Here is a 19,821-nt window from a genome sequence, read left to right as displayed (position 1 = left end):
CTGCAGTGTTTCTTTATAGAGGCTGAAAGGAGCAATATTCCTCTGTGGAAAACAGTGGAAACATAAATCAACCGCGTAAGGAATGGATGAAAGAAAGCACGAGGGACACTTCATGCTACCTTGGGGATTTTCCTTCGTCTGCGGTTGTAGGGGTCTCCTGAGAGGCAGGGCGTGTCATCAGGGCTGCTGGGGGTTGAAGGTGGGCTTATTCTTGAAGGTGAGGCTATACCCCCATCTCCTTTCGTCTTACGCAGGTCTAGGAGTTTGAAGCTGCGCCTTTCTGAGTTCTGCCTGAAGAAGCCAGGCTTGGAGGAGAGCTGCCATTAGTGAAAGTGGAGGAAACAGAAAAGGACAGTTAATTATTGTGAGACATTACATGTTTTAATAGGTCTGCAGTAGATCTCAGTATTACACTGTATTACACTGACATGCAAAAAGTCATGGGACAGGAGATGTAAACTGATCATAAAGTGTTACACTGAAGTTGGTGTTTAGAGTTTGGATGAAGGGGATTGGTGTGGTCCTGCTGTTCTTGTAGTAATTTGTCTTATGAATTTTTGCAGACGTCTGAGTACTTGGCAGTTGAGGCACGGACCATGAACATAGTTCACTATGCTTCTGGATTCTTGTCGAGCCAGTATCAGATGGTAGTGGTTGCTGTGTTCTGCTCACGCAACTTATAATGTCATTTATTGTGTGTGATTGTGCTTAGGTAGGGTGCTGTGGTTAGTGTGTTGTTGCCATAGTTAAAGGAAGTGAGCATAGATTAAGGAGTGATTCTGTTATTTTTCGGTAGGTCTGGATTCTTGGCAGTTGAGGCAATGGACCATGAACATAGTGTTAGGCTGTGCTTCTGGATCCTTGTCGAGCCAGTATCAGATTGTGGTGGTTGTGGCTATTGTTGTTAGTTGAGTGAGTAGTAGATCCTGGCTGAGCCCTATGCATAATCCCAGCTGTTAGGTGCAGGATTTGTCAATTTCCTGTATTATATTACTAATTAATTACTTACCTCAGTCTGTGGGAACTTGGGAACAGGGCCGTTTCGTTTCTGAAGTTTCATATGTTGCCCGCTGCAGGAATCACAAACTTGGCTGTTTGGCTACTGTGAAGTAGTAGGAGAAGCCCCCTTGAGTGAGATTCTGATACCAGTTTAATGGGGCACTTATATATTGAATGTTGTTGCATTCAATTCATAACCTGTCATTATCTAGGGGCTCCACGGCGAGCATGGGGTCCTTGGAAATTAACTGGTTTGCTTGCCTTGTTGCAACAGGCCTGCTTGGGAACACCCAAATCTGTTTAATTTGTGAGGTGTTATCTTGTGAGTGAGGCTGAACACTGGGCAGTGTGCTCATGGCAAGGTGCTGTGAATTACATTACATTTAGCAGACACTGTTATACAAAGTGACTTATGAATAATGAGGTACATAGCAATAGAGGACATAAAAGTCCAAGGAAAAACATTTACCAGGGCCTGAAGGAGGCCAGAAAGGTAAAAAGGAGTTTTTTTTTTAGAGGAAGTGTTCCATGGACGCAATTATGGAAGTTCAAGCAAGGCCTGATTGTGGGTGCCAGGCATAACAACAGTGCTGGCATTTAACATTACTTGATCCACAGTGTCATGTGTGTACCAGGAATCATAGAAGTAACAAATCATAGAAGGCATTACTACCCACAGTTTACAGTGCAGTGGGTTATAATGATCAAGACTGGCAGTCTCCGGCTAATATTCTCTATGCTGCTGGCAGAAATTACATCACAATTCAATGCAGGAGGCCCCACATTTTTACTCTCTTGGAACACTGTAAAAAGACCACCTGTCCCATGACTTTCGGCATGCCAATGTACATATTGATATTTGCTTAAAGGTGGAGATCCATATGTAAATGAACAAACCTTAGTTGGAGTGTCTGGAGTAGGCGAGGAAGGCGATGTGGGCAGGGGACATTTGTTTGTGGTACAGCGGTTTTCTACCTCAATGTCTTCATAAGGGTTTTCTTTTGATGGAGGATCTGCAGAAGGTAAATTAAAAGATTATTCATATTTAGAGACACTGATTTAATTCTCATAATCATCTCTGGTGTTTTAGCACAGTAGTTAATCAAACATTTTATTCTCTCTGCAGTTAGCGCTTCAGCTTAACTGGGTATATACTGCTAATTCCCCGCTGTCAATACTCCAACACTCCTCATCTCACTCCCATTCTTTCCATGATGGGCTTCAGCCTGACGTCATGTTTTCTTTTGCTTTGTATTCCTTTGCTCCAGATGTTTGACAGTTTGCCATGGAATTGACTTAAAAACTAGCACCGTTAGCCATTAGCTACACTGCAATCAATGCAAACATGCAGCAGCATACGGTTTGGCACGAGACAGAGAAAAAAGAGATAAAGAGAGAGAGAGAGAGAGAGAGAGAGAGAGTTTGAGAGGAAGGACAGGGGAAAAAGAAGAAGATGGAGAGAGAGTAAGAAAAGAGGGGTGTTTTTTCAGACACACAACCCCTCTCCCACGGCGATTCATCCACCAGATGTGACTAGTGGGAGGAGAGTTTGAGGTAGGGACATCCAGTCCCAGACAGGAAGAGCACACACTGCACTCTACGTTTATGACGAATGAAGATACTGCTGTCCTAAACAGCACTGATATACACTCTTCAGTTCACTTCAATATCTACAATGTGGACAGATATGACCGTCTCTTAGATATGACACAGCAATCATACAGCATACAAGTAAGAAAATAAACTGCACTTCTACATTTTTACTGCTTTATTCTCTTAAAATGAATTTCTTATCACTAAAAAATCAGCGGTGATCTACAGCCCGAAATCACATCAAATGAAATGTGTTCATCATGGATGGTTTTAATATTCTGCCCCCCCGCTGCACGGCACAGATCAGCACAGTTAAGACCTCACATCATGCAGCAGAGATTAAAGGCCCGCAATAAATCTCTGATGTGGGGTAACCATAATAGACGGAACCGATGGTGAGGCAAAGCAAAGAAACCCAAACGCTTCTGACCTTTTTTCAATAAAATCTTTCTTAATAAAAGCTGGAACCCTCGGAAATTATATCCTCCTGCTCCTGTTAACCATAAAGGAACAAAACCTCTGGAATATCAATTGATTCACCTATTTTGGTTTACATACCTATTTTTTCTAGCGCCAATCAAAAAAATAAAGTATCAGATAATCACAACAATATTCCAATATTCTGGGATTATCTGATCTTTTTCTTAATCACAACACTATACATTGATCATTGATTATTAAAATCATGTTTTAAAAAGGTGAGTGGGGGACAAAAAATAATATTGCAGTGTGGTTTTGGCCTGACAGACTAGAGTCCTTTTCTTTACTTTAATATAACATCTTAAGGTAGTTTTAATGCTTTTTAAAATTATAATCTTAAAATTATAGATATAGTATCATTAGATACAAGGAAGCCTGAGGAAACTTGGAAATGGGAAACATGCCAAGAAGTGTGTGTATTTGTGTGTGTGTGAGTGAGAGTGAGAGAGAGAGAGAGAGAGAGAGAGAGAAAGAGAGAGAGTTTAATCAAACATTCAGCATAAATAAAAAGTATTTAACCTTCTGAACTCAAAAGCAGCAACATTGTCTTTACACTGATAAACACTAATACATAACTAGACTCCAAAAACCTGGTGACATGATTAATTTGCAAACAATGATAACTTAGTGCACTGATAGCACTCATTTTTTCATTATTACAACTTTCCAGTTGTAATAATCATCCGGGAGTAAAGCATTCATTAAAAGTATGTCTCCAGATTCTTGCTCATACCATCTGACCACATGGCTATAGTGGAAAAGAGTGCTGAGTTTTACCTAGGATATCTTCGTAGACATTCTCCTCAGATAAAGTGCGTGTGAGCCCCAGCTTTGACTGAGCATACCAATCCACTCGACAGCCTTCAGTGGACAACTGCAACAGGTCCTCAAACTCGTACGATTTCCTGCAGATTCAGTGTTAAACACAATGAATAACGACAATCAAAATTAAAATAAAAAATAATAAGGCTGCTTATTTATACTCTTTGTAAACTGTCAGTGTTTATGCTGACACCACATTTTCATGTACTATGATTATGAATAGGACTTGAATTACAGAGGATGCTTAAAAAGAACAATATCTATCTACCTGGAGCAAAAATGAAAAACATGTAGAGGGAATAAATGAGAGGGTCAAGCAAGGAAGCAGTAGGGACTACAGGAAATTGCTGAATTTAAGGTTTGTTGGGACAACATGAGGCTGCGATCCTGATTGGGTAATGTGTGTCCATAAGTCTTGCAAAAATGTATTCAAATTAAATTATGAGAGAAAGTAACAGAACTTGTTACCAAGCATTTGGTAACAACATCAAATGCTTGTAGCCTCCTTTATGCTTTGTGACTTGTATTACAGCCTAAGGGTTGCTATCCTATAACTACACACAAAGCAACAGACACTGTATAAGTTTTTCCTAAGTCATAACAGTGCATTGATCCAATATTAGGATCAGATATCTGTCCCAATATTAACAAAATGAATATCAGGTGTTGAATAATTAGGCTGATTCGTGCACTGAACCCAAATCCCACCTCATGTTCTACCACATGTTCAGAATAATCTACTGATATGATACACATATCACAGAAAACAGCAAGGCTCTATCTAAACCAGCGTACCCTTGACCTGTCATAAATCATCAGCAAGTAATCCAGCTTGGAAAAAATAGATGTGATCCACTTATTTACACATATTAAATTCCATTTTAAATCCAACAGCAGCCACACAGTGCATGTGTTTGTACACGTCCTTCAGTCATTGCCAGTGATCGGTTGTTTGCTTGCATTTAGTTGTTCACTCTATATTAAATTTGAATGCTGTGCCAGGGTCCTGCACAATTGTTTATTATTTTATACATAAAATACACATACATAAGAGTTTAATATGTTATATATTATATATAGTCAATCCGGATGGCTTTGGTTTCCCACATGGTGATATTTACAGATTGTATGTATATACACTGCTTGGCCAAAAAAAAATAAAGCTTTGATTGCAGGATGCATTCTCTGTGGCATTGTTTCGATAAGCTTCTGCAATGTTACAAGATTTATTTCAATCCAGTGTTGCATTAATTCACTGAGATCTTGCAGCATTGATGATAGTTGAGTCTGACCACTGCACAAAGTCTTCTCCAGCACATCCCAAAGATTCTCAAAGGGGTTAAGATCTGGACTCTGTGGTGAAAAATCCATGCGTGAAAATGATGATCTCATGCTCCCTGAATCACTCTTTCACAATTTCAGACCCATTAATCCTGACATTGTCATCTTGGAATTTGCATATGCCCCATCAGGGAAGAAAAAATCCAGTGATGGAATAACCTGGTCTATATTCAGTATATTCAGGTAGTCAGCTGACTTCATTCTTTCAGCACACACTGTTGCTGAACCCAGACCTGACCAACTGCAGCAACCCCACATCATTTGCATAAATCAAAGTGGCAATTTTCTACTGGTAATTTAAATATGGTGTTGGTGTCAGTATCAGAATGGAAGCAATAAAAACATGATTAGTCATGTTTAACCTGCAGAATAATAATCAGCAGACTATATTATTGATGCAGGACTCTTTGGGAAATGAAAAGCCTACAGAGTACTGAGTAGGACAGAACAGGCTTGCCACAACAACTTTTTATTGGAGGATATATAGTCCCAGAAATGATTGCGATTAACGACATTGCCTTTTTATGCTACTGACATACAGGTACAATAATAGAATAATAATGTAATTACACCATTGTAAATACCAATACACCTTTGCTAATTAAGAATATTTAGAGATAGAAATTGGAATACTAACTTTTTTAAATAATAAAAAATTAATGCAAACAGAGTAGACATACATGGTTTCATTGGTGGTATTTAGGATTAGAACATTCACACGTTTCACAAGCACACTATGTGAAAATGGAATAATAAACATTTCTGAAGTAAAAGTCGATGTTATTTTGCTGTAAAGTCGATTTACTGAGTTCATAATTTTAATTTAATATTTGATGTTGCTGGTAGTTTTACAGACTTTGATGTGTAGCAAATACAGGTGCATTAGATATTTTATTACATAGATTGTCTGATCTTTATGATGCTGCTAGTTTTTTAAATGCATTGATCCAAGGTCTCACCTGTTATTGCTGTCCCGAGCTCGTTCAGCCCAAGGCCTTCGACAGACCCCAGGAGGTGGAGGACAGGAGGGTAGGGGCGGAGGGGGTATGGAGGGGAGAGGCGGCAGGTCCCGCCTACCTTTCACTGAGCCATGGAGCGATCCAGGAGTGTGATGCTGGAAAGTACGTTGGGGTTTGGGGAGAGGGTTAATGGAGGGAGCCCCAGGTTCAGTGTACACGTTCTCAGGGTCTCTGTTTCGGCCGCGGCGGCTCCCGGACCTCACCACGTCCAGAGTCCCGAAGATGGGTTCCGTACCCCTCCTCTCAGCTTCCTCCTGATCCTCTTTAGAAGGCGGGCAGAAATAGTTGCCTGGTAAAGAAGGCTTAGAAGGAGTCTCCTTCATGGCCTGCTCAAGTTTCTTAATGTGTGTCAAAACTGACTTTTTGTCCTGGACATTCTCAGTGGTTTTCCCCACAGGCAGCTTGTCTAGTATCACCTCTCTTTCCTTAGTAAATGACTCTGAAGTTGTCCTTGAATCTCCAATCCTGCTTCCGTTCTCTTTCCCAGTGTCCTGTCTCTCCCAGATAAAACCTCTTTTACTGTCTCTCCTTTGTACCTCTGTAGTTTTAACATCCTTCTTCCTCACACTCTCTGTCTCTTTCTGAACCGCCGTCTGCAGGTTCGGTCCGGGGGTATCCGTTTTGCCCTCCCATTGGGAGATCTTGTCTCTGATGCTGGCCGTGCTCTTGACCCCCGTGGGAGCCTTGGGAGGCTTGTTGCAGCTCCCCAGGCCGTTCTCAATGGGACGACTGCTGGTCGGTCTCTTGTGGGCGAGCATGGCGCTGTTCCCTGGGCAGCAGTCGAGGTTGTCCAGGGACGTGAGGGGGGACTGGCTGTCCACAACCCTGCACAAGTCTGGCCTCTGGGACACCACAGAATGAGCGTCTTCAAACTGCAGACCACAGCACTGGAGCCTGTACAGCACACAGAACACAATATTAAACTCAACAGTAGGGCAAAGACAGGCCTGAACTAACACACGAAAAAAAAAAGAAAGACGTTTTTGCAGTTAATATTTTCATAGCAATGTTAAAAATGAATTTCAACAGTCATCAGATACAGTGCTTATTATTTTACCCTAATAGATGAGTGAGTGATATGGCAAAAATATAGTTATATCAATAATATATATTTTCATGATACACATCCTGTTATGCCCTTTTTGTTTATAGTTAAAAAAAAAAAAGAATTGGCACAGTACTCCAGTTCCACCATAAATCCTCCATATTAAGGTATACGTCATCAGGGATACTTTTTTTTTTTTTTTTTTTTTTTAGCATTTTCGCACTTATGTATGAATTCTATCATTCAGGTTGTAAGGAGAAGTAAAGACACTCTGCTGAAGTACAGCTTCATACTGGAGTTTCAGTGTAGATTCCCCAGCACTGAGGCTGGAGCAGTATTAGCATTAGCCGTTAACCACAGCGTTACCTCTTTTGCCGCACAGAGATGAGTATATCAGACTCTTGTCTGCACGTTTACCAGGTTAAAACAAGCTACATGGGGCAAACCGCTAGCTGATAGCTCAAGGTTCCTCAGTGTAGCGCTGTCAGGTAGCATTTACTAAAGCTAAGTGCTGCTAACCGTGGCTATCGCTGCTGCTAACTGCGGCTAACACTTCTGCTACCAAGGCAATCACTGCTGCTAACCGCTGCTACCAACCATGGCTAGCGCTGCTGCTAAGCACAGCTAGCACTTCTGCTAACCACACTGTTGAAGACATACCTACAAGGTAAGAAGACAACTCTTGTCTTAAAACTGAAAACTGCTAATCTTAGTAGTGCAGCTGATTGGCAGTGCCTGATCATGGTTAATATAAATCCAAAGCTTTCACTACACTTAAAAATCTTAACACAGGAGGAGCATTTAATCAACTACGGAAACTGTGGCTGGAAAACGCCATCTCAAACTGAGCTAGCACTTGGGTTTTTTGCCTAAGCATCAGATTTAAGGTCATGGATTGTTTCCAAAAACCTCCTGAACCAGCAGCGGGATAAATGAGCTTCCACGAGAAGGGCAAAAGTCACGGGACAGACGTGCATCTTTCTCTTTCCTTAATTGGCTCAGTAAATAAACATAAGCTTGGCTTGCAGTGAACTCATCTAACTCATATCACTCCAAAAAACAAATGTAGGAAACGTGAACCTTTCAGTTTTGTGTGTCACAGCCGCTGGATCTGAATTCAAAAAGCCATGCAGGGAAGTCTACATTCAAGCATGTTTCTGCTTCTTTATCTGAATCACAAACTCAGCTCTGATTGCATTCAAACAGACGTTCAGCAGGATCCTCCTTCAGGCATATTTTTTCCTCTCTGCTTGGAGCTTTTCATTTCACAAGGCATAAGTCAGTGAAGAAGAAAAACTAGGTCAAACTCCAAAAAGCTAGAAAAAAGAGAGGGGGACAGAAAGAGAGAGTAGGAGGGAGGGGGAGAGTGAAAAAGGGGGGAACGAGAAAGAGGAGCAGACCAAAAAAGGAGGGGGAGATTCTATCCTTCTACTTGCTGGAAGTAATGGACTATTTGATGAAAAAGGGGCCAAGCATGGAACCTAAACTGAGGGGAAGGTAACATCACCCACGCTAACCAAGAAACTACAGTTCTCTACAACAAATGAACCTGCAGAAGAAAAAACAACAGAGAGGAAGTTTTGACAGGACTGGGGCACCATTAGCAGGAGGTAAACAGACAGTCATAGATGAAGCCAAGCTCTTCTTGCCCTTATTTGTTCACAACCTGCTTTTTACAACCGGTTATGCCTCTAAGTGACATAAGTATAAAGGACTTAATAAGAATGAGCTCAGTCCACTCAAAGTTCCTCCTGCTGAAAGTTTTATTGCCCCAACTAACATGCCATTGCATTCCAATCCACCAAGGCAAGTCATTATTTAGCTAATGCAGTTCCTATGAGTATGGCAGTTCCTCAAGGTTTAATTAGATTTCAGTAAAATACATTCACTGCTAGGCTTGTCCTGAAAGCACCCTGAATATAACACCTGGGGTCTTAGTCTTTCCAAATGTGTGTGCAGTTTAGCAAACGTGGACCGGCATCAGAATATGATCCTGCTGGTAGAAGCCCCGGGGCCAGTCTTTAAAAGTTATCCAAACAATTTCAGATTGGTTTGACTGGATTAAATATAAAGTGTGGTTTGGATTGTACTTTTTCGGGGCTTATGCACATACATTTGAGTATCTGGTAAGAGTGCCGTCTTGAAGCCTAATGGTGAAAGCGCTCCTGTCTCGCCCCCACTCAGCTCTGCCTGCGATCTACAGTCTCCGGACTACAACACACACCGACATTACACCCAATCCCACATGACACTTCCAGGAAGCAGATCAGCTGACTACTAGCCACATGGTTTAGCCCTATAAAAAGGGGCTCATTTGCTTTCAGTCATTGTATTGATGGTTCATCCTCGTACAACGCGTTATCCTTTTGTCTGTGTATATCTCTCGTTTTGACCTTGATTTGTTCACTGTCCTTGATTCTTGGCTGCCCTTTGATACTACATTGCCGTGTTTGACCTCTGGACAGTCTGTCTACCCTGGTATGTAATCTCTTTGTTACTGCTGTTTGCCATTGTTGACCGTTTCCTGTTTGACCATCCCTTTGCCTGATACTTTTATTAATAAAGTATATTTTCATCTGCATGACTTGAACTATAAAACAATGCATGATATGAACTATGAAAAACTGATATATGATAATGCTGTTGGATATTTTAATAAATTAAGATAAAATTAGAAATAAAACCTTCATTAATTTTTCATGTTTTTTTTATGCGTGGCTTGGTGGTACTTATTTTTCCCACACTAAGAAGTAGTTTAGTGTGAACATTCAGTATGGACCTCTACCTCACCCTGTCTCTACCTTTATCTCACTCTATTTACGTCACCTGAGAACTATCGGGAGTAAAACAAACTCCTTCTTTTGCTGCATAAAGTGAAATGTAGTCAGTTGGTTGTCATTCCAGGAGGGTATTGCAGCTCTTTCATAAAGTACAGACATATATATATTATATTGCCAAAAGTATTTGCTTAGCCATCCAATCATTGAACTCAAGTTCCAATCACTTCCACAGGCACTTGTGTATAAAACCAAGCACCTCCGCATGCAAACTGCATCTACAAACATTAGCATCATAGAAGCTCAGTGTATTCCAGCGTGGAACTGTCATGTGGTCCTCAGGTATATTTCAAGAACAGTAGAGTGTAGCTGCATCCAAGCCTTACATCACCAAACACAATGAGTATAATGTATACAGTTAGTTTCAGAAATATTTGGACAGTCTTCCAAAAATCTTTCTGATTTGTGCTCTGTATAAACGAGAGATGCAGTTAAAATGTAGACTTGCATGTTTAATTCAAGGGGTTGAACAAAGATATCCTATGAATTGTTTAGTAATTAAACGTATTTGACTAAAAAGCCTCCTTATTTCAGGTGCTCAAAAGTAATTAGACAAATAAACTTTTTCAAGAATTAATAGTTTATTTTACATACTTTGTTGAGAATGCTTTGCATAAATCTTGTGTATTGGCATGCAAAGCCTAAATCATGAATTATGATGACTGTCCAAACATTTTTGGGGCTAACTGTATAATACAGCCCTAGTTTTTGAAGTGCTGGGTGGTATGACATTTTCTTCAGGAAATTTTTTCATATGCCCTGTGTTTCTAATTTATACCATACCATTATAGCTATGCAAAAAAAAATCAAAAATACAAAATGTAGCACTATAATTTAGACGTATAAAACAAACATAAAAGCTTAGTGTAGACTGTGCTGGTGACAGTAGGCTAGCACACACATTCTTCCTAAATATTCCTTATGTTTTTACTTTTGTTTGATAAAGAGCAGCAAAATATACATCATTCTCTTTGCCTTAAATAAAAAATGTTGCAATGTCTCTACAGACATAAACAGTCCAGTGCTTTATCACCAGTGTATCCAAATTTGGTAATGTGTCCGTATTATTTTTGAGCCCACGCCTCAAAATATACAAAGTATGGATAATTACTGTGGATGTAAGAAGGCTGTGTATAGACTGGGAGTGTGGTGTGCTGCTGTCCTACCCGTTCACTGACTGGTAGATGCAGTTCTCTGTGTTTGTACAGAGCAGCAGAGCCCTCCCACCGGTCATGATGCTAGCAGCTGGCATCCTGAGGACACAAACACAGCGAGACAGTCAGCTAAAAACACATACAAGGCTTGGCTAAATATTACAGGTGTCCATTTCAATACAGCATCATTTAACAAGCCTAAACATCATCAACCTCACACCATTCTGTTTCCGCCTAAAATTCATCATTCATTAAGTTCATAACTATTCACAGTAACAGGTGTTTTGTCACTGCAATAATAAGAACCCTGTTGTGTGAAGACAGATTAAGTTGAAAAAAAAAAAAAACGGAATTCAAATGTTTGTGTCAAAGATATATATATATATACATATATATATATATATATATATATATATATATGTATATATATATATATATATATATATATATATATACATATATATATATATATATATATATATATATACATATATACACATATAAACATATATGTCATTAGAATCATATTAAACACATATAGTCAGTCACCTGTTTTCACCTGGAATTAGAACCAGGAGTTCAAACCTTTACAAAACTGGATTATAAGGTGATGTTCAGATTACCAGGCTGAAGTGATTCAAATCAGATTTTTAGCTTATTGTCATACAGATTTTTCAGGTCTGTGTGAACACTGCATATTTTCAAATCAGATCTGAGTAACTTCTATGTTTAGACAGATTTTTAGCATATCTTGGCAGATTGTATCCAGATGTATCCAGTCTGGACAGCCATAAACCTGATGCAGCCAGAAACCTAATCTTTTTTTGGAAATCAGATTTAGACCACATTTGGAGGTGATTAAAAATGCAATTACAATTGGATTTTTACAGATGCATCTCAGTCTGGATGCTCTGTTCAGTAAAAAAATAATTTTAACGTGTCTTTTGCATTTTACATTGTGCGACAAAGAGTATGACCAAAGTATGAGGGTCCAAAAAGAGCACTTAAGGTTAATTGCTGATCTAAACTTAATTTGCACAGCAACCCATGCAAAGATGTTTGTGATGTCCAGACACGCAAATCTGACAGATCTCAAAATATGTGGGTTGAGAAACAAATCCAATTTGGCTGCAGTCTAAACATAGCCTTTCTTAAGTGGTTCTAGATAAAAAAATATATATTTCATTCTATTTTAGGCATGCATTAATATCAACGTGATTGGTCAGATCAGATTTTTAGTTGTTTTTTTTTTGCATGTACACACACACATGCAGACGTGCTTAGTCCTGATGGTAATGGAGGCCAAATTGCTCATTTATTAAACTCCTTTGCAAGGGTGATATCCATAAATGTATTAAAGGACAGATCAATTCACATTACAGATACAGATCACTTAAATTTATGAATGTGAACCCTCAAGATAGCCAAATCCGATCTGAGTACAATCTGAAATGATTAATGAAGCTTGTAATGAGAATGTTGCCTAAGCTTCTATACAAGAGCAGAAACTGTTGTCTGGATTCTGTCTTGTACCAAACTGTGAGCACACGATCCCAGGAGAACCAGAGCCTTAGACCAAGCAACGGCCAGTTGGACCCATAGCAATCCATTATGAAACGGCTGAAATATTGCCTGCCTGTGTTCCATATGAGAGCCTTTTTGGGAAATACTGGCCATTCCTGATCATAATCCTGACTCACGAGTAGGAGATATTTTCTTTAAACGCAGCGTATCCATAACAGCACACAAGGCTTCTGCTGACTCACCACCAACACACAAAACCAGGGTTAGAGAGTTCAGAGTGGATTCCATGCTGCTGGCTGGACTGGCATACAGTGAAGTGCCCACAGATAATCGTCTGACATCTGCTTTAAAAAACTACTTTCCCCTTCACACTTCATTATTCACACTGCTTTTCACCTCCAAACCAGAAATACTCACAAAGATCAAGTACTTTAGAAAGACAGTGAATTTAAAAGAATTCCTTACAATCAGATTCTAGATTTTAAACTAAAATCTCACATGACAACAAAAGCCAGACAAAAACAATCAATCTTGTAGGCAGAAACTAATCATTTAAGATCAACTTTTCTAGAACTGCACTTTTAAAGCAACATTGACTCTTGGGATAGCAATATAGCAATGTAATTTGATAAGGACAGCTTGGGTGTTATCTTAGGGTTTGTAAGGTAAAACACTTGAGGTCAAGGGATGTCTGAAAGTGGGTTACAGATGAATGGGGCATTCCATTTGCAAAGTTGTGGAGAAATTTAACTAGAAATGGACCAATCAGAGTTATTGAGGGCTGATACCCAGAATGCAGGGCTAGAGTATCCCACATTAACCCTTTTAGGCAAACATAGTAATCACATTTAAACAAAGTGCAACTCTGAGCACCAGCTAAGAGAGTCTGTCAATACCTGTACAGAACTGTACTGTGGAGCTCAGAGTGGAAACACAACTGAAAAATGCCTATCTAGTGTAAAAAGCTCCATTATTATGAACATGTTTCCTTAAGCTGTTTAAGACACACACTTAAAAAGGGGGGTTCAGTTAGTGGTGTTAAAAGACTTTATTCTCTTTACTCCACAAGATAAGTTAGTTTTACACATTCTACAAATATGAGTTTGATCCAACATACAGCAAACTGGTGAGCCAACCTACCCTGCTACTATGGTGAAGCGCAAAACGTTGGTCAATGAGAATGAAATGTTGGTGAGCACCAGCTCAGTAGTTCCATCTAGTAGCTTAACATTAAAATCTGCAGCTTTCTATAAATGATAATCCTATACAATGAACGATTGGGTATCTAGATAAATATTAGTCGATCACAATTGCACAATTTGGATGAAAATCCAGAAATATTTGGCTAATATCGGTACATATCCAATTTTTGTTTTAATTTCTACATTTAACAATTCTTGATACACAGAATCATGTGTGTATCAGGAATACACCATGAAAAGCATGTCGACCAACAGCAGACAGTGCAGTATGTGGTACTGATCCTGACTGGTGGGATCTGGCTGAAGTTGTCCATCTGAAGAGAAAAACAACTCATCCATGGAATTTACATCCAGATTCAATGCAAGAGGACCTACACTTATATCCGGCAGGTCAATGCAGTTTTCTTCAGCACTGATGTAATGTGACAAAAGTCAAGGTACATGATACTTTCTCCTGTCCCATTATTTTTGCAAGTGTAAAACCAAAACCTGCTGTTTATTTTTAATGATGCTAAATAAAATCATCCCAAAAGTCAGCATCACAAATAATCACATAAAAAGCCACAGAGAACCTTAAACACTCTATTAGATGGTTTGTTTGTCTTTGATCTGTCTGTAAATACCAAACCAAATACCTCCATTACCCTGGATCACAGTGGGTCAAAATAACTGCAACTGTAATAAATGGAACCGGCATCCCTAAAAGGCACCACTATCTAACAAATAACAAATGGCTCTGTAGGCTGAAAATACTATTTTTAGCCTACAGAGGAAGGAAAATCTCATAAACTTGCTCCCAGACCAGCATAAAAGGATGACTTCTACATCTGTACTGACCTCTGTCCCTTTGTATTTCCCTCCCGCCTGAGTCACACAGCTAACAGTAATTATCAGCTGTCTCATAAAGAAGCCGCTAAGCTGTCCGCTCTGTTTTGGGCAAGACAGACCACTCAGCCCAGGTGTTACCACTTAATAGACACATGTGGCGAGGCCTGCCATTCTGCCATTCCAATGTGTGTGTGTGTGTGTGTAAGGGCTTTTGGCTTTGTGCATTCCTACCCACTCTTTTCAATGGCCCACTCTCCTGCCAAGAGGAAGCATGACATCATAAAGGGACAGGGGGTGGGCAACATGAATTAACTCAATCTACCCCCCCCCCACCTTTCCCCCCACAAACTCTCAACGAAAATGGAATGTTTGATTAACCCACCTTTTATTCACATCTAGCCTCCATATATCCGCTATCCTTGTACAGTTTACACAACACTATCTGGAGTATTACTCCTAGCGTTCTGAGACGGCACATGCTGGTGCTAAGGGCTCTGGTTGAATGAGCTCAGCTCAGAGCTGGCTGACGTTACGGTTTGGCCTGATGCTGCTCTACAGTACCTGTCCATCAGAAGTGTTCTGGAATTGCTGAAGTCCCAGCAGCTCTGCTGGCTTGCAGTGTGAAGGGACTGGTTTGGTGGGTCTGCCAAGAGCAATATTGAAACCATTCTGCATTTGGTGTCCTGTACTTTGCTGTGGCATAGGCATGAATTTTAAAGTAACTGCCAGGTTTACTGCTCACCCTTTACTTTTACAAAGTTAAAGACATAGTAAACTGTGAGGGTTTATGGGTTTACAACATAAACCAATTTTAAAAAATCTGTACAGAATACAGTTTCAAGTTATATTATAATAAACTGACAAGACCTCTATGAATTTTGCTATGAACCTTGATATTGTCCATTCTGTTTCTTACTGCTAATGAACCCATATTTTAGCCAGTTGCAATTGCAATGACTAAAGAATGAGAAATGTTGCCTTAAGGCACACAGTGTGGACTGCAGCACTGGATGATAAATGTATATCTCTCCCAAACTATTTTTATTCAAATATAAAGTTTTATTGTTTATTTCAAATGAGTGTAACTGCACCATTATGCAATTATATTATCATTTTATCAGTGGCATTAAATGGGCCTAAAAGGACAATATTATTGTTTATTGCAATTATTTTTGGAGACAATATATTGACCAAAAAAAGTATATATCGGGACAGACCTAGTACAGAACGGATAAAGAATTTAATAGACATTTGCCTTTTTTTTACATCTCTCTACATACACAGTAATATGTTTATGATAATACATAATACACATATTTTTACATTTTCTGCAGTTTTTACTATTGGAAATAGTTAATATATCAAAATATATTGCAATACTGTAAACTATATATAGGGAATATACAGCAATTGTTTAAATCTATCTATTCCTTTTTCTTTTTCTTCCTAACAGTGCATATACTGACCTGCAAGACTAAATGATTTTCAGCTGTGGAAAGGGGTCACATGTTTGTGAAGGAACATAAACCTTTTTCCTTTTCTTTCTACTTCTCCTCTTACTGAAACCAAGAATGAGCTGAGAGAAAAACACACACACACACTCACACATGCAGAAGAATAATGGAGAGCAGAAATGCATGTGCTCTTCTATGCAGAGCTACTTTGTTAAATGTAAAGCCCAAATGCAAACACTGTTCTGTTTCTGTTCACAGAATCCCCAGCTTTTCTCTGCAGGACTGTGACTAATGTATACAAACAGCAAATGAGATATTACTTACGAAGCCCAAATCTTTTAAAGTTAATCGTTTTTTCTCCCTTTACACTTACAGTGTAATATTACTCTAGAAATGAGTTTTGTGAACAGATTTACTAGTGTAAGATATGCTGCAAAAACACAATTGTTCATAATGGTTCTTAATGCTTTTTGAAAAATTTCAGGGGTTTAAGCTGGTAGTAAGTAGGTTAAAATTTTCAAACAATGTATTGATAAAAACTTGTCCCATTAAAGAAAAACAAGGCACAACTTTCATTTCTGTGTGATTACTGCTTACTCAATTCATATGGACCCCAATTTTGGAAGAAAATGCGCGTTTTGTGACAAAAGTTTTTTTTGGAGCAAACTCTTTATGGGTTCCTCTTGGTGAAAGATCATGACCGTGCGATGCTGATCAGTTGTGTAGTGTACAAGCTACAGCAATCTGACAACTCTTAATTTTACGTAGTGTGTATATATCACAGGATATACTCTGCCAATCAAAAGTTGCGTTCAGTGTTTTTCTTGATTTAATTTGATTATCTACATTGTAGATTAATATTAAAAACAAATGAGTAACACATATGTAACACATATCCGATCCCTCCACAGTACCATGACTCATCTAAATCTAAAGAATCTAAAGTGCAAACCATATTCTGGTTTGTTTAGCACTTTTTATTTGTTCCTGTATAGCTTTAATGTCTTCAACATTAAATTTACAATGTAAAAAAAGAAAAAAAAGAAAGAAAACACATTGAATGAGTGTGTCCAAACATTCGACTGTTACTGTATTAGAGTCTTTTACATGTTATAACAAGTCTACATTTCATGTTTCCCATGTAATAAAACATCTGGGTCTGTAACACAAAGTTTCAGACAGACAGGTACTATAAAAATAACGTTTGGTTGCTACAGTATTGTTGATATCAAGATAATGCAGTGCAGTTTTGGGCTTTGTAGACTCCAAAGCAGCCAGAGAAGCTCTTCCTCAAGCTGGTGCTCAAATAAACCACTCAGCAAACACGACAGGCAGTGAATCCACGACTTGTAACTCAGTAAATCTGGCAGCAGTCATGTTTATAGCCTCCACTGTTGGGGCAGCTCCTTTAGAAATCCTGCCTGGCCTAGGTCTTTCCTTTGTCTCCTTTAACCATTGTTAAACCTGACCCTGTAGGACACGGCTACATTCACAATGACGTGGAGAGAGAGGGCCATCTGCTTCAGCTAATAAAAACTCCCCAATGACCTGAGTGACCTCTACCTGTCCCTCCTCCCGACCCTCAGCTCAGATACTGATGGGTTTACTCAAACAGATCCTAAGGGCCTCCTGACAGACAGCGCAGATATTATGAGAAAAATGTAGAGCCTCTGAAAATCCCTGAGGAAAGGGTTAAGAACCACTTCATCAAGGTTCAGGCAAAAGCTTGTTCAGTTATGTTGCTTGCTTTCTTTTGAACATGCTTGAGTGGTTTTTACTACAAGTGCACTTAAAATGTTTCTTTGGACGATACTTCAGGGTGTTTTTAACCCATTTTGCACAACATTTTTATTCAGTTTCTCTGTTTTAGTACTTACTTACTTATTATTATGTTTATATGGTGCCTATTTTCCATTTTACACACAGTCATTCTCAACCAATCAACAACACACTGGTGAGAAGTGGCAGCCAATCGCACACAGCATACTCTTAACTGGAAATGACTGTCTACCTGTAGTGCATCAGGCCCTGAGGAGTTGACCCAGAACAGATTGCCAATCTGTGTCCGTTTCTCAATTTGTACACAAATTTGGACTCCCATACTTGGCCAATACTGGCTTGGTAAGTTCGACTCGCGAGTTCATACTCCAGAGGACTTGAGGACTTGAAACAGTTATTCTGTAATAGAAACAGCTGCGTACTTGATGGCGTCATTCTCTCAGGGGAGCAGAAAGCGTTGTTCCGAAAACGAAGGAGCACATTTTCACATAGGCACTTTATTAACAAATAAACCACATTTCTAAGGTGTAAACCCCTTACATTTTTGCCTAAAAATAACTTTAAACTTTATTTTATCACACTGCAGTACTATTTTCAAAACATATAACTTATAAATGGTAGGTACTTTCTCCTGCAAGGTGCATCCTGGGATGTCGGACTGTAAGAAGTCCACACAAGTCACCTTTCATGCATCCTCGGTAATGTGGGAGGAGCAAGAACACATCTGGGTTAACTAAAAACACACTTAACTAACTACAAACTTCTTAACAGAACAGTCCTTGGGCTGCGACTGATGACGTTCCCAGAGTCCACAAGAACACAAGTACAGACAAGAACGCAGATTGAGAAACAGCTCATATCTGGACATATAGTCACACACACATTCACACCCACTCACAACACCACAGTATTATTTTTTTTTCTGGGCAGTTTAGAGTATCCAATTGACTTGATCTCCATGACAATGGGAGGAAACCCACACAGACATTAGGAAAAGATGGAAACTTCTGCTGACTCCAGTATTGCCTATTATGATTTTCCTAGCTAGTACAGCCCATTCATTTTTGACTTTGATTAAAAACTGTTTATTTACATAACTTAATGTCTGAATTTTCTAAAGTGTATTGCTATAGAAAAGGGTGTTAATACATTAATATGCAATTGTAATATCATTATATTAGTTAAAAGTTGCGCAAGGCATCGGAAGTTCAATTCTTGTTTAATGTTACAACCATTCAATACTTTCAATCCTGTATACAACTGATTAAGTATTTTGAATAATCAAATTAAATCATGCATGCTTCATGTGGCAGCTGTAGCCAGTTATAGCAGCGAGGAGGCACTTATCTACAGTAGTTAGCCAGAACGGCAATGGCAAAAACTTAAGTGGACTCTCACAAACATAAACAAGAAATATGACTGTACTACTGTAAATAACTTAAAAATAAATGTCTAATTATTATTATCTAATTATTATTATCTAATTATTACAAATAACTAACTCCTGCACCTATTACTATTTTATTTTTAGCTTAAAATACGAAATAATAAGAATTACAACTATTATCTAAATATTTCAAGAATTACTTTATCTTTAGACAAAATGAAGGACTTATTTGATTTATTATAGAGAATCTTAATGCTACACTTGGTAAAAAAAAATGTGGTAAAGTGACAACCCTAATATCAGTGACGTAAAATGGTCATAACATCACTAGAATATTGTTTATTCCAATTATTTCTG

General features: G+C 38.9%; 1 protein-coding gene across 1 annotated transcript in view; it reads right to left on the bottom strand.

The window, feature by feature from the left end:
- Positions 1–19,821, bottom strand: part of si:dkey-82f1.1 (DENN domain-containing protein 2A) — a 49,799-nt gene that overhangs the window by 12,276 nt on the left and 17,702 nt on the right. The window contains exons 2-6 of the mRNA XM_007231573.4: positions 11,303–11,389; positions 6,195–7,148; positions 3,850–3,977; positions 1,897–2,012; positions 120–317 (exon numbers count right to left, since the gene is read on the bottom strand). Coding sequence (XP_007231635.3) covers positions 120–317; positions 1,897–2,012; positions 3,850–3,977; positions 6,195–7,148; positions 11,303–11,388 — 1,482 coding nt within the window. The 5' untranslated portion in view covers position 11,389. The remainder of the gene's footprint in view (positions 1–119; positions 318–1,896; positions 2,013–3,849; positions 3,978–6,194; positions 7,149–11,302; positions 11,390–19,821) is intronic.

The sequence above is a fragment of the Astyanax mexicanus genome, chromosome 2 (assembly GCF_023375975.1).
Source record: "Astyanax mexicanus isolate ESR-SI-001 chromosome 2, AstMex3_surface, whole genome shotgun sequence".
Lineage (NCBI taxonomy): Eukaryota > Metazoa > Chordata > Actinopteri > Characiformes > Acestrorhamphidae > Astyanax > Astyanax mexicanus.
The sequence above is the reverse complement of the archived record's forward strand: the minus strand, read 5'-3'. Positions and strand labels throughout refer to the sequence as shown.